The following is a 14,069-nucleotide window of genomic DNA, read 5'->3' on the forward strand; positions in this document are numbered from 1 at the left end:
TGCTATAATTCTATGCACATAATTTTTCTCCAGAAATTGAGCCCTCTGTGATTCATTTGAAAGTTGTCTGTATTTGTTGTGCATCACAGCAAGGTTATTTTTTCAGGACTCCTCTGAATTTGGTGTGAAGTACTTGTTACTTGTTTGTTACTTAATTACCACTCACATATCAAGCCTCTCTATCAGATCCCTTCTAATGTGGATTGTAGATATCTCAGTAGGAACATAAGCATGTCTGCAATTCTGTTGTTTGAATCCATCCATCAGAAGTTAGTAAAAATGGAAACATGCAAAATGCATATAAGGACTGGTATGTAATACATGAGGGCAACTTGACAGTTCTTATATTCTCTGCCTCCCATAATTCTCTTTTGGTTGTTGCCTCCATGTGGCTTTTGTTAAAAATATGTAGTGGCCCTCAACTAATTTGTGGCCATGTTGCGTACAGGGTATAGCTTAAGATTTTTTCCTACCTTTTGTAGTTACTTGTTAATAAGTTCCACTATGCAGTCTGCTAGTGTTAAGGGCGCATGGTCCATATAAGTCATTGAAGCAAAAAAATCTCCACCCATGTAAAAATAATATCTTCAGTTTATTATTAATAGCATCACTGTGTGATAGGTGCTGCTGTTAAATACAGTGGTATGATCCCCAGTGGGCAGTGGCCTGGTGATGGAGGAGCTGGCGGATGCTTACCACAACTGGTGTCTTACACAGCATCTGTGGTGAGATTAGTTTAATGTAGTGAATCCTTAAGTAGACAACCCAACCTCTTTTTTTAAACAGAAAAACAGTGTGCCCCGCTATCCTCCAAGGATTTCAAAGCCACAACACCCTCAGGTAATTTTATTCCCAAGGTGTGGTTGTGTATTATAAAATGAAAAAAAAGAGCATGAAAGCTATGAGTTCTAATACTATTTTTCTGACTAACTTATGGAAGGTTTTGGGGATGGGAAAGAGTTTTGGGGGCTTGGTTTCTTCATTAATGAAAAAAAAATTTCATAATACTGTGGATGTGTTTCACATATTCATCCTGTTGCATAAGTTTGAAAATGACTGTGCTTTAAATGCAAAGGAAATATTGTATTGCACTAAGTTTTGCATTTTGATTGCTCTAAATATTGTCTGACTGAATTCACTCATAGTCTGTCTTTAAATTTCTTTTAAAATTATCTACCTTCTATTACTTAATCTAATAATGAGCTCTACTAACTCCATTTCTGCATTTTTTGAGTAGACTGTATGTATTGAAATGCAGTGTGAAAGCTAAAGCTTGAATCAAATGATTGGCAACTCTCAAGATGGATTAATATTAATATATTCCTTTCATTAACTCTTATAGTTATATAGTTAAGTTAAATCATTTAAATTTGTATTTGTTAACTGTTAGTGAAATTGAAAGGTTCTACTGCAATTTTTCTTTACTAGAAGTGTTTTTCTTCCAAAGTTTTAAGAAACTGTAATTTCTTGAGGTTTAATTTAAAATTACTTTCTAGTATGTATAATTTTTTAAAGATCACACTCAATGTTCAAGACGTTTACAATGAGCTTCTTGACTCATTTAAAATAAAAAGTGGGAGATCCCATTAAGGTGTTTTGAATGGCAGCAAACTGAAATAAGTAGGTAAGGGTAAAATAGTTCTTATGAATTCATTTGTTATGTAAATATCCCTTGTCAATGAGGTCTTCACATTCTTCTCAGAAAAGGGTAGTTGTTAATTAAGTTGGTAAAGTTGTTAGATGCTGTTACTAATTACACTCTACTGATCTTTTTCATTCTTTATTTTCATGTGTATTATTTAATCAGTTCAGCGATCCACTGAGTTGTTATAATGTTTAATAACAATTCGAACATTGAGGGTTTTAAAAAATCAATTATTTGTGTGTTCTTATCTTGCGGAATATCTTAATATTCATTGTCAACCAACACAAGAGTAACCACATATTTGTATAAATGCCCATCATCGCTCAGATAAATAGAACTGTTGCAAGCCAAAAGTAGGTTTTTGGTGTTTTGGTTCTCAAAATAAGGATTAGCATTCATTGTTTATAATTGACGACTCACTGAATAACAGTTATTGAGTAGCAGAAAATACATATTTGTCCTGTGTCCTTTTAACATTAATAGCGTTATATTGAAAAAACGTGGGTGGCATTTCACTTCACTCAGAATGTGTCTTATCTGTAGCTCTCTAGCTTTCATATGGGAAGGTAATTTTGTTGGTCTCTTCAGCCCCTTTCTTTTCGTTCTCTGTCAGAAGCATAGGTAGTATTGACCAGCTCATTTTATTTATTTATTTGACAGAGAGCCAGAGAGAGATCACAAGTAGTAAGAGCAGCAGGCAGAGAGAGGGGGGAAGCAGGCTCCCCGCGGAGCAGAGAGCCTGATGTGGGGCTCGATCCCAGGACCCTGGGATCATGCCCTGAGCCAAAGGCAGAGGCTTAACCAACCCACTGAGTCACCCAGGTGCCCCAACCAATTCATTTTCTAATCAATGTTTTTGTCATTGTTGTTATGAAATAGAATTTTGTTACATTGATTTCATGATGGAATAATCAATTTGAAGACTGCAAGTAGTTTTTTAATATATTGAGTTAAGTTGGAAGTGCAAAATTTAACACCAAAGTTGCCTACCTTGTGCAGAAGCCTAGGAAATGGAAGCACAGCATATCAGCCTTTGAGAATTTTTACTTACTGGAAAGGAGTCATCTTCCTTACACAAGCATTTAGTTCCTATCAAGGGAAGAGCTTATGTAATATAGCGTTAAAACCTGACCCATTACAGATTTGCAAGAAGAAATTGCAGATTAGTATTTATCAGTGATCTCAAACCGCAATTGCTAAAGAATGTTTCTTAGTGAGAGTCTTCTGTTTGCTCCCCTCTCTATTGAGACCTTCACAATTTAACTAGCCAAAGTGCCCTTCTTTGATCTCCTTAGCTTGATTTATTCACTCATTTAACAGATATGTATTGACTACCCACCTAGTGCCAGTGATGTGCTTCATACAAGGGATTGGCAGTGAACAAGGCAGACAAGGAGTCCTTGTGCTCCCATGATATTTACTTTCTAGAGGGGGCGAGAGGGTATAAATCAGTGAAAATATGAATACAATAATTTCAACATTTTTAAGATGTTGAAATATTAGAAATAAGCTAGGATTCTATTGGCTTCTCTCTTTTCCAGTAGTTTTTTTTTTTTTTTTAAATCACTATCTTTATCTCTTACAGGCTAGACAGTTTGGATTTGAATATAAGTTCTGTCACTGACTAGCTATGAGGCTCTAGGCAAATTATTCATCCTCTCTGTTTCTCAGTTTGTGTTACTATAACAGGTATAATGATAGAAAATAACTCATAAGGTTCTTATAAAGATTAAATGAGTTAAATCTTCAAGTACTTAAAAGAGTGTTTGTTGGGGTGCCTGGGTGGCTCAGTGGGTTAAAGCCTCTGCCTTCGGCTCAGGTCATGATCCCAGGGTTCTGGGATCGAGCCCCATATCAGGCTCTCTGCTCTGTAGGGAGCCTGCTTCCTCCTCTCTCTCTCTCTCTGCCTGCCTCTCTGCCTACTTGTGATCTCTGTCTGTCAAATAAATAAATAAATAAAATCTTAAAAAAAAAAAAAAGAGTGTTTGTTGTACAGTAAGACTTGGTAAAAATGAGCTATTTAACATTTTTTGTATTAAAATATTCTTTCAAATGGAAGTATACAAAGATGAAATATTCCCAGCACAGTATCCTATGTAAGTCTTGTATTAATTCAGTTATTTAATGAAAAACTTTATCTTGATTGTCTTAAATGAAAGAAAAAAAAATACCTCAAAGCCAACCTAAATTCTATTTATTCTACCTTTTGCATTTTTATGTTGTGTGTGAAGTGTACACTAGCAACATATCAGGTTGGTTTTGATAAATGAACAGATTAGACTTACTTTCTGACACTTTAACTCATCTCATACATTGATAGAAACATTAATGAACTCTGTGCTGATGAAATTAAGCACATGGTTTGGGATTTGTCCCATTTCCCTTACTTCTAAAACCATAACTGACTAAATTTTCTTTCCTCCGACGCTATTCTGTGAATGGCACTCATTATTCCCACTGTCAGTTGTTCAGGTCCCCTTCGTGTGTGTCACTGGGGCGGCTACTGATTTGGGTCACCTCCACCAGAATCTTTGCCCTTCCAGTTTGTTCTGCACATCACCACTGTACATCTATGTCTATCTCTCTCTCTATATATATATATGGTCTTAGACTGATCCTTTCATCTTCTACTTTGCTCAAGAAATTACACTTGCTTTCTATGGAGCAGAAAGTCAATGGCCTTTAGATTACCCTCATAAATTGGCTTTACTGTTGACGCTAGACTCTAATCCTCAAACAGCCCTTGTAGACTTTTAACACAGTGTTACTACAGTTCTTTGTCTTGATCTTACTTACTAGGCTCAGTCTTCTATTTACACTTTTGTTTTAATACTCTGCTTTTAATTTCTCTGTTCCTTGCCTTCCCTCCCACTTCCTAGACAAACGTATCCTTGTTTTCCAGGTACGTTTAGCTCAAATTTTACCTTTCTCATGACTCTTTTTGACTGGTTCATGATGTTGTTGTCCCCAAAATATATAGGTTGACTTCTCCATTTCTGTATTGATATAATGATATGATTTAAGGGCCTAGATATACCATTAAAGTATTCCTCTTTTTAACGTATTTTACACAGAGCATGTAATTGTGCTGTTAGAAAGCACGTGCGTAGTAAATGATCATTTTAGGGCAGGTTTTAAGGAAGAGCCTCTTTATATGTGATGTCCCCCCACCTCATGGGTTCCCTTTGGTTTTATAGAGGCTGCAAGTCGGGCCATAGTCCAATTCCTAGAAATCAATCAGAGTGAAGAAGCCAGTAGAGGTTGGATGCTACTGACAACAATTAATTTGTTAGCATCCTCTGGTCAGGTAAGTTCTTTGTTTTTGTGTTTGATAACTTTTTTTATCCTCATGGAATTTTGTGAGATTAAATTTATCATCGTATCTAATTAAGATTTTATGATAATCATTATGATCTTCTAATGCTTCTTACATGTTATTTCATGCTTCTTACAACATCTCTATGAGGAGAATTCTATTTTATTAATTTTATACCTGAGGGAATGCCTAACTTGAATAGCATTTTCTGTCTTTGTCATGTCATAATACACGTGGAACATGATAGCAGTGCACAGTGTGCCAGGTACAGCACTGGACTCCTCTGACTGTAGGCGAGTAGCCGGAGCTCTGGCTCCATGTGGCCAAGACCAATGCTGCTGTGACCCATGTTAGGGTTCTTGCCTTCTTTCTCCACCCCCCTCTAAGTTTTTTAAACACATTTATTCTTTTTTCTTTTATGTAACTTATATACCATATAACTCTCCCATTTAACTCACTGTGTAATTCAGTGGTTTTTAATATATTCACAGAGTTGTGTAGCCATCACTACAGTCTATTTCGGAACATTTTCATCATCCCAAAAAGAAGCCCTGTACCCTTTAACTATCACACCCCCATTCCCTACCCCTGCCCCTAGTCTTTTTTTTTTTAATTCAATTAATTAACATACAATGTATTTGTTTCAGGAGTACAGGCCTGTGATTTATCAGTCTTATATAATACCCAGTGCTCATTATAACACATACCTTCCCCAGTGTCTATCACCCAGTCACCCCATACCTCCAACCCCTCCTCCCCTCCAGCAACCCTCAGTTTGTTTTCTAAGATTAAGAGTCTCTTATGGTTTGTCTCTATCTCTGATTTCATCTTGTTTTATTTTTCTCTCCCTTCCCCTGTGATCCTCTGTCGTCTTTCTCAAATTCCTCATATCAAGAGCACTTGCCTTAGAAGAATCCTCTGATGTCACTTCACTAATAAGGAATAGATGACATGGAAAATACTTTTAAAATTCTTTTAACTTTATGGGAAAATAGGGGAATACTGATGTTTTCAGGATAATATGTATTCCCTTCCCACTTGATTTATTCTGGAGATTGCCACTCCCCCCCGCCCAATCACCTTTAAACATCTGCCATGATCTATGTTGCATCTACTCAGTGATGATCTGTTTGGATGCCTGACTCTTGGCCTGTGATGTGGGCATGAAAGTTTATTCAACCTTCTATAGTTCTGAGTAGAATTACCTATCAAAGTTAGTGCCAGTCTTGAGAATGGTTATTATCTAAATTACAGTGGGGGTTTTAAACAACTCACATCATTTAATAATGGGATTTACAAAGGTGGGTGTGACACTAGTCATACTTACAGTGACAGGCCACGGTAGAAACAGTGCATATTCCTTAGTAACAATATCCTGGCAATAGTCACTAGCCTCCAGTAGTAGCCCTGGGACTTTTCTCCCTTAGAATGATCTGTTTCTTTCTTTTGTTTGCTGGTTTAGGTTTGTTTGTTTCTTTCTTTCTTAACATCACAAAAGGAATTAGACCAACTTGCTCTGATGTACCTGGGACTTCCCAGATTTTAGCTCAGAAACCCCACATCCCAGGCAACCCTTGAGTCCTGGGCAAATGGAGATGTTTGTTTACTCCAAGTAACCTTTAGATACTCCTAAAGAGGCCCGCTGTTTCCATGTATCTGTGACGGGACCAGAAGACTATCAAAATGTCAGTTCCGTTTGCTGTTGATGGTAGCTATAAATGCCTCCCTATTACTGTACCAAAATTTGGTTTGGTTTAGAATAACATGTAAAATAATCATTTTTTATTAGAACGTTTCTGAGTTTTGTTCTGTTTTTTAGGATTTTTATTTATTTATTTATTTATTTGAGCGAGAGAACAGTAGTGGAGGTGAGGGATTGAGGGGGAGGGAGAAGCAGACTCACTACTGAGCAGGGAGCCCACCATGGGGCTCGATCCCAGGACCCCAAGATCGTGACCTGAGCTGAAGGTAGACGCTTAAGCTATTGAGCCACCCAGGCACCCTGGAATATTTCTAAGTTTTAATCACATTTTCTGTAGTTGCTGTCTTTCTCAAGTATGAACAAAAAGTGTGTCCTACCAAAATTCCTAACACACTAGAAAGTCAATAAATGTGAATTAGCTTAAATATGTACAAATGGACAGATTGCCTTAAAAGAGTAAGAAAAGAATCAGGGGAAACCTAATCACTTTTTAAAAAAATTACAGATGTTGCCGATTACTAGTTTGGATGCCAAATTATACTTTTAGTCTATCAGTTATAAAATGAAAATGAGAAGTCATATATTTTGCCTAATGGAAAGGGAAAGCTAGTAATAACCTGACTAGAAAAAGACATTTTATTTTATTTTTATTCTGTTTTTAAAGATTATTATTTATTTAGTTGAGAGAGAGAGAGAGAGATAGAGAGATAGTGAGAGAGAGCATGAGCAGGGTGGAGAGGGAGAAGCAGGCTCCTTGCTGAGCAGAGAGCCTGACATGTGACTGGATCCCAGAACCCTGAGATCATGACCTGAGCCAAAGGCAGACACTTGACAACTGAGCCACCCAGGTGCCCTGAAAAAGAGACATTTTAAAAGAAAATTCAGGGTTATATATTTTGAGTTAGCTTTTCTGTTTACCTGCCATTTCCTGTTGGTAGTGGTGAGGAACATAGATGACAAAAACATGTCCTAAGTCAACATGTAGATGACAAAGATGGAGTAGATGAAGATAACACTATAAAATACAATCATGGGGCACCTGGGTAGCTCAGTGGGTTAAGCGTCTGCCTTCAGCTCAGGTCATGATCCCAGGGTCTTGGGATTAAGTTGGCATCAGGCTCTCTGCTCAGTAGACTATCTGCTTCTCCCTCTCTTTCTCTCTGCCTGCCACACCCCCTGTTTGTGTGCTCTCTCTGTCAAATAAATAACTAAAACCTTAAAAAAAGAAAAAACTAAACTATTTTAAAAAAATAAAATGCAGTCATGGGGGGTATATGTAGTGCTATGAAAATAGAAATGTGAAATGTGAGAGTTACAAATTTTGTAGGTGGGGGTAGGAGGAAAGATGAGGAATTAAAGCTTCTGACATGGGCAGATTTTAAACTGAACATCAGAAATATGGAGATGGGGGTAACTAGAAGTAATCATAGTGGGAAGAGCAAAGGGTTTTTAAAATATTTAGAGGCAGGAAATGATACTGGATGTGTAGAAAAGGACCAGATTATGCAAGGGATTGTTCTTTTTTTTTTTTTTTTTTGGTTATTGGTTTTTGGTTTTTGGTTTTTTATTTGCAAGGAAGGGATTGTTGCAAAGTCTCTCTCCTCTCATCACCCTGCTACTGCATTAGTTCAAGCCCCATCTCTCATACGGTTTTCTGTAATAGTTTCCTAATTACCTTGGCTTTCTTGCTTTTATATCTAACATATCTAGACTACCACCAGCTAATTTTCTGAAATCTGGTTCTGTTATTCCTTTGTTTGTAACACTTCAGTGGTTCTCCAGTGCCAGGAAAATAAAAGTCAAACCAGATTGGGAGACCATACGCATACATAGGTCATCAGACATATGCACGTGGGGATCATTCAGCCGGCTTTGTCGCCTAGGGCAGGTTATGTCAGTCATGAGTTTCAACTGCTTCATGTGTAAAGTCAGGATCACACAATAATAGAATATACCTTGTAGGGTTGATGGAGGAATAGATGAGTAATTAAAATGCTTAGCATTATGCCTGTTTTATAATGAACACTTATTAAAGATTAGATGTTATTATTGTGGCTTTTCAGGAATTAACAGTTTTGGACTCAGGTTCCTGAAACATACTATACTGTAGAGGTCAACCTCCTATGTATCTTCCAGATGGTCTTTCCCCTCTTAATTCCTATACTTTTCCATTCCGTTCCTGGCGGTGTTGATAATTCCCTTTATATTAGCCAGCGTACTGCCATCACTACACTTAAGAAATTAAATCATAGTCGAACCTACTTCTGCTAGTAGACTGTGGTCTTCTGAAGGGCAGGGGTGCTTTGTCATTGCATGTCCCGTTCCTAGCACACTGCCAGGCATACCCTACACATTCAAAACTTGCTTGATGAGAAAGCTAAGAAACTTAATACAGATTATGCCAGCTCTTGATCTCCAGCGTGATAAAACTTTTTATTCCAAACTTCACCATGAGAAAATTTGCCAATTATTATAGCATACTTCTTAAGAATACCGGAAGCCTCACTATAACAAGAAGGTAGAATTTTTTCCTTTAGAAATTGTTGAAAATGATATAGAGATGTGTGTGTGTGTGTGTGTATGTGATGGCTATATCCCTCAAGTGTACTTCCAGCCTCAAGAATGTATTTTAAGAATAAAAATCATGGTCAAGCAACTACTAATACAGAATGTAGTGCTTAATATAGCTCGTGTTTGTTATATAATGCTTATATTAGCTCTGAGACCTACTTGGCATTATATCTGTTTTATAGGAGAGAAAAGTGAGGTCCAGCAAAATTCGTTTGCCCAGATTTATGGTTGTCTTTTTTCCAGATTGCAAAGTTTATATTCTTTGAAACATTCTGCCTCTTAATAAATAAATAGTAAACTTAATAAATAACAAATACATCTCAATCTTTGATTAAAGCAAACTTGTCCAAATGGAAAATGAGTATTTGTCAGCATGGAGTAATTTTTTAAAGATTTTCAGGCATTCAGGAAGTTATTTTGATATGTAATTTTCTGGCTTAAAATTTGTAAGTTAATGATTTAACGTCTGGCTTAAAATTTGTGAATTTACTTAGCTGTACCAGTTACAGTTACATCTGTCTATCTGCTTATTCACTTATTTATTGGTTTGTTTTCCAGAAAACCGTGGACTGCATGACAACGATGTCAGTGCCTTCCACCCTGGTTAAATGTTTATATCTGTTTTTTGACCTTCCACATGTGCCTGAGGCCGTTGGAGGTGCACAGAATGAGCTACCTGTAGCAGAACGTCGTGGACTACTCCAGAAAGTTTTTGTACAGGTGTGGAAGGTGCTATTTATCTGCCCAGCAATACCAGTCTGTTTAAAGTGAAACAGGTGTACTCCTCAAAGAGATGTTCTGCCTATTCCATTTTCTATAGTATTCCATGCTCTTATGTATTTTTAAGATTTTATTAATTATTTATTTGAGAGAGAGAGAGAGAGAAAGAGTGCACAAGTTTGGGGAGAGGCAGAGAGAAAAGAGAAGCAGATTCCCCGCTGAGCAGGAAGTCTGATGTGGGGGCTGTGTCCCAGGACCCTGGGATCATGACCTGAGCCGAAGGCAGACACTTAACCAACTGAACCACTCAGGCACCCCTTCTATGCTCTTTATTATTGACTTTGTCTCATATAATTGCCATATTTCTTGAATCTGAACACTTATTTTGAGGAATAATAGAGTGAGGCATTAACAAGTTTATTTCTCTGGACAGATTCAAATATTAAGGTATCCTTTGATAAGGCAATAACATCTCTAAAAGGAAATAAGCAAGAAAAATTTCTGTTGACAGTCATATTAAATTTGGGGTAATAGGTTTTTTTTTTTTTTTTTTTTGTTAATCTTATTATTTATTTGACAGAGATCACAAGAAGGCAGAGAGGCAGGCAGAGAGAGAGGAGGAAGTAGGCTCTCCACTAAGCAGAGAGCCCGATGAGGGGCTTGATCCCAGGACGCTGGGATCATGACCCAAGCCAAAGGCAGAGGCTTTAACCCACTGAGCCACCCAGGTGCCCCTGGGGTAATAGTTCTTAAAATATCAAGAAATTCTGTTTGTTGCTCTAAATATAGGAAATTCCTAGCCTATAAATATTTCACTTGTAAAAGGCTGTTTATTTTAGTGGCTGCTGCCATCTCCTCTGCTCTCTGCTTATAAAGTCCTTCTTTACTGCTGTTGCTGCTATTCCTTTAATAGCTTTAGCAGTTAACCAGGGTTTAGTAGACCTTTGTTAGTTTGTCTGGCCGTCATTTTGATATCCTTCCTTGGGAGAAAATTTTCAAAACAGAGTACACACATGTGGAATATAGTCTATCTATGGGACTAATACAGTGTTCAAAAAAACCACATTGACACAAGAGGACAGGTACTGCATCATTTCACTTCTGTGAATTAAAGTGGTCAAACTCTTAGCAAGTAGGACAGTGGTTCCCAAGTGCCAGAGGGTAGGGAACAAAGGGTTGTTGTTCAGTGGGTGTAGAGTTTCAGTTTTGCAGGATGAAAATGTGCTAGAGAGCTGTTGTACAGCAACGTGCATGAAATGAACACTATACTTAAAAATGATTAAGATGGTAAATTTTGTGTTAACAAGTGTTATCACTTCAGTTAAAAAAAATAAAAACAAACCACACCTGTTTGAATTCAGTTCTCTGCAATTACATAATTTAAGATGCACATTTCTCACCTCTGAAGTCAGGAAAATGATACCTACCTAAAGGATTTTTGTGAGGATTAAGTGAAATAAAACAAAGCGATGGTTTGTGTGTGGTAGACAGGAACTAAAAGTCCCTTTGATTGCTGCTCTTTCCACCACAGGGCCACCTCCCTCAGAGTAGCTGAGAGGACAGTGGATCTGCAGTGGGTAAGGTGGCGCTGGATACATGGTAGTGGGGTCTTTGAAGAGCTTTGTGGAGGGGTGAGCAATGAGGGGACAAGAGGGAGGGAGACTAAGGCGGTTTTAGAAAGGAAAAGACACAGGGCACCTGGGTGGCTCAGTTGTTTAAGCATCTGCCTTCAGGTCAGGTCATGATCCCAGGGTCCTGGGCTTAAGCTCCAGGTCAGTCTCCCTGCTCAGCAGGAAGCCTGCTTCTCCCTCTGCTTCTGCCCTATCCCACCCCCGACCCCAGCTCATGCACACATGTGTGCACTCGCTCTCAAATAAATAAAATCTTAAAAAACAACAACAAAAAAAGGGAAAAGACAAGATTATCAATAAAGTACTAATTCAACAAATATTTATTGAACACTGGATTTCTTAGATACTTTTTGCTAGTTAGGTAACATCCATTATCTCATCATTTGGAAGGCATCCCATAACTTTAGAGGTTTTGTTTTTCCACAAAATGATGATGAAAGCAAATGGCAGAAATAGGATTAGAAGTTATGTTTATCTGAGTCCTGAATTAGATTGGATGAGAAAAGCAATGGGAATAAACAAAGGAGTAAATCCCATAGGAATTAAAGCTGCTTAAAGACGTTGCTAATGAATGTAGTGGGTTAGTCTTTGCTTATAGGCTAGTAACCCTATTTCAATAAAGCTCTTCTAAAGAACTAATTAATACCTTTGGCAATAAACAGAGGCTGAATTTTGTGTTTTTAATGCTAATTAAGTATAGCAAAGATTTCTTCTAAAACTTAAAAAAATGTTTTCTGTATCTGAAGGCCGTGGGTGTTTCCAAATGAATGTGAGATTCATTTCAGCATATTGGAACCATTGAATGTTAAGGCCAGAAGGAACTTCAACGAGAATTTGGATGAAACTCTCCGTTTAAATTACAGAAACTAATAGCTGAGGCTGTAATCCACAGCAGTTGTGTGGCATAGATGGGGTCCTGGCTCTTCTCACCTCCTAATCCAGTGCTCCTTTAGCATCACTTCTTATTTCATTTTCTCCTCAGACTGGACACTGTGGTCCGCACTTTGTCTAGAATGCCAGTGGGGACAGATTTACCAAATGTTTTCAGAACACATACTGTTTATGATACATGAAATCCGTATGTTTATGTTATGTGATAGTTGGTTTCCTGGGTCTTTAGCATTGGTACTGGTTCATGTAGGCATTCACTGTGTTGTTTTGTTTTGTGGGATTTTTGTTGTTGTGTTGATTTGGCCAGTTATTTTCTGCCACACTTGGCTAGACTTAATAACAGAGTCCCTACAATTAGAAATGGTTCGTATATAGGAGAAGATGAATGAGATATAGACTGGTTTTCTATTCTATAAAATGAAAGGATTACAGGAGATTATTTCTGAGAATCCTTTTGCCTTTAAAGATGAAGAGCTAGTTATTTTGAAAATCAACAAATTTAAGGAATTAAATCCAGTTCATTTTTGAGAAGAAAGATTTGTTTTGGAGAAAAGTATTTTATTTTCAAGTTTGTTTTTATGTTACAAATTAGAGAAATGACATCTACTTCTCTAATCACATAAGGTAGTGTGAAAACCAGTGAAAAGTATAATCAGTGATGTACTTTTTTGAAGGTAGATATTTTGCTGCAGTTGATGATCTTTTTTTCATATTTCTTTTTGTTATATTTGACATGTATGGGGAAAGATAATACCTATTACACATATTAAGTCAGTATCCAGCTATTTCTCCAGGCATTTTTGTGTGTGTCAGGGGGAATGCCTGTATTTACCTATTTTGTAAATATCTTATTTCTCTGTATTCTTGGTCATTTTTCCCCCTTCCTTATATTTGGCAACTATGAATTAGAAAGCCCTTCTATTTAAGTAAATTTTTGCATTGAAGGAAATAAGAGAAGTAAAAAACCTAACTTTCTCAGACAAAACATATTTTAAATATTTTTTGTATATTTAGCAGTTTTCCCACAGATGCTGAAATACTCAAATTTCATGAAGCACATTTCTTTGAAGAGAATAAAATTTACATAAATTATAGTTACTTTGTTCATTATGATACATATTTTTGAATATTTAGAAAAGAAATTTTAGCAAGGAGAAGAAAAGTTAACTTCTGATGCTGAGACAAGATGAGCAGGAAAGAAATCCATTGAAGGCAGAAACCATAGCTGAATTCTAAAAGTAGTGGCTCTTAGTGCTTTGAGTACTAGTGTAATCTGTATTCTGCAAATCATAATTAAGGAATAAGTTCTCATTACAAAGTTTAAGAAGTTTTGAATCTTCTTTGAAAGCCAAGCCTTAGAAGATTTTTGGCTACTAGAGATAATTGAAAGATGCTTCAGAATTAAGATGATTTTGTTATTGTAATATCTCCTTCTACCTGTATAGAAATTGGAACAATTTTAAAATATTTTTCAAGACCTGTTTTTACTTTTTCACCTCCCTAAAACTGTCCTTTTTAGAGAAGAAAATTGTATCTCACCTATGACAATCTACGAATTAAAGAACCAGATTAGAAAACCAAAATGTTGATCTT

At 36.9% G+C, this 14,069-nt stretch overlaps 1 protein-coding gene across 6 annotated transcripts in view; it reads left to right on the top strand.

Annotated features, from left to right (window-relative positions):
• WDFY3 (WD repeat and FYVE domain containing 3) overlaps positions 1-14,069 on the top strand; it is a 280,545-nt gene that overhangs the window by 121,844 nt on the left and 144,632 nt on the right. For all 6 annotated transcript variants that reach the window (XM_032862498.1, XM_032862480.1, XM_032862488.1 and 3 more), the window contains 2 exons: positions 4,843-4,952; positions 9,793-9,954. In XM_032862498.1, the coding sequence (XP_032718389.1) occupies positions 4,843-4,952; positions 9,793-9,954 (272 nt within the window). The remainder of the gene's footprint in view (positions 1-4,842; positions 4,953-9,792; positions 9,955-14,069) is intronic.

The sequence above is a fragment of the Lontra canadensis genome, unplaced genomic scaffold, assembly GCF_010015895.1.
Source record: "Lontra canadensis isolate GAN:19392208 unplaced genomic scaffold, GSC_riverotter_1.0 scaffold1, whole genome shotgun sequence".
Classification (NCBI taxonomy): domain Eukaryota; kingdom Metazoa; phylum Chordata; class Mammalia; order Carnivora; family Mustelidae; genus Lontra; species Lontra canadensis.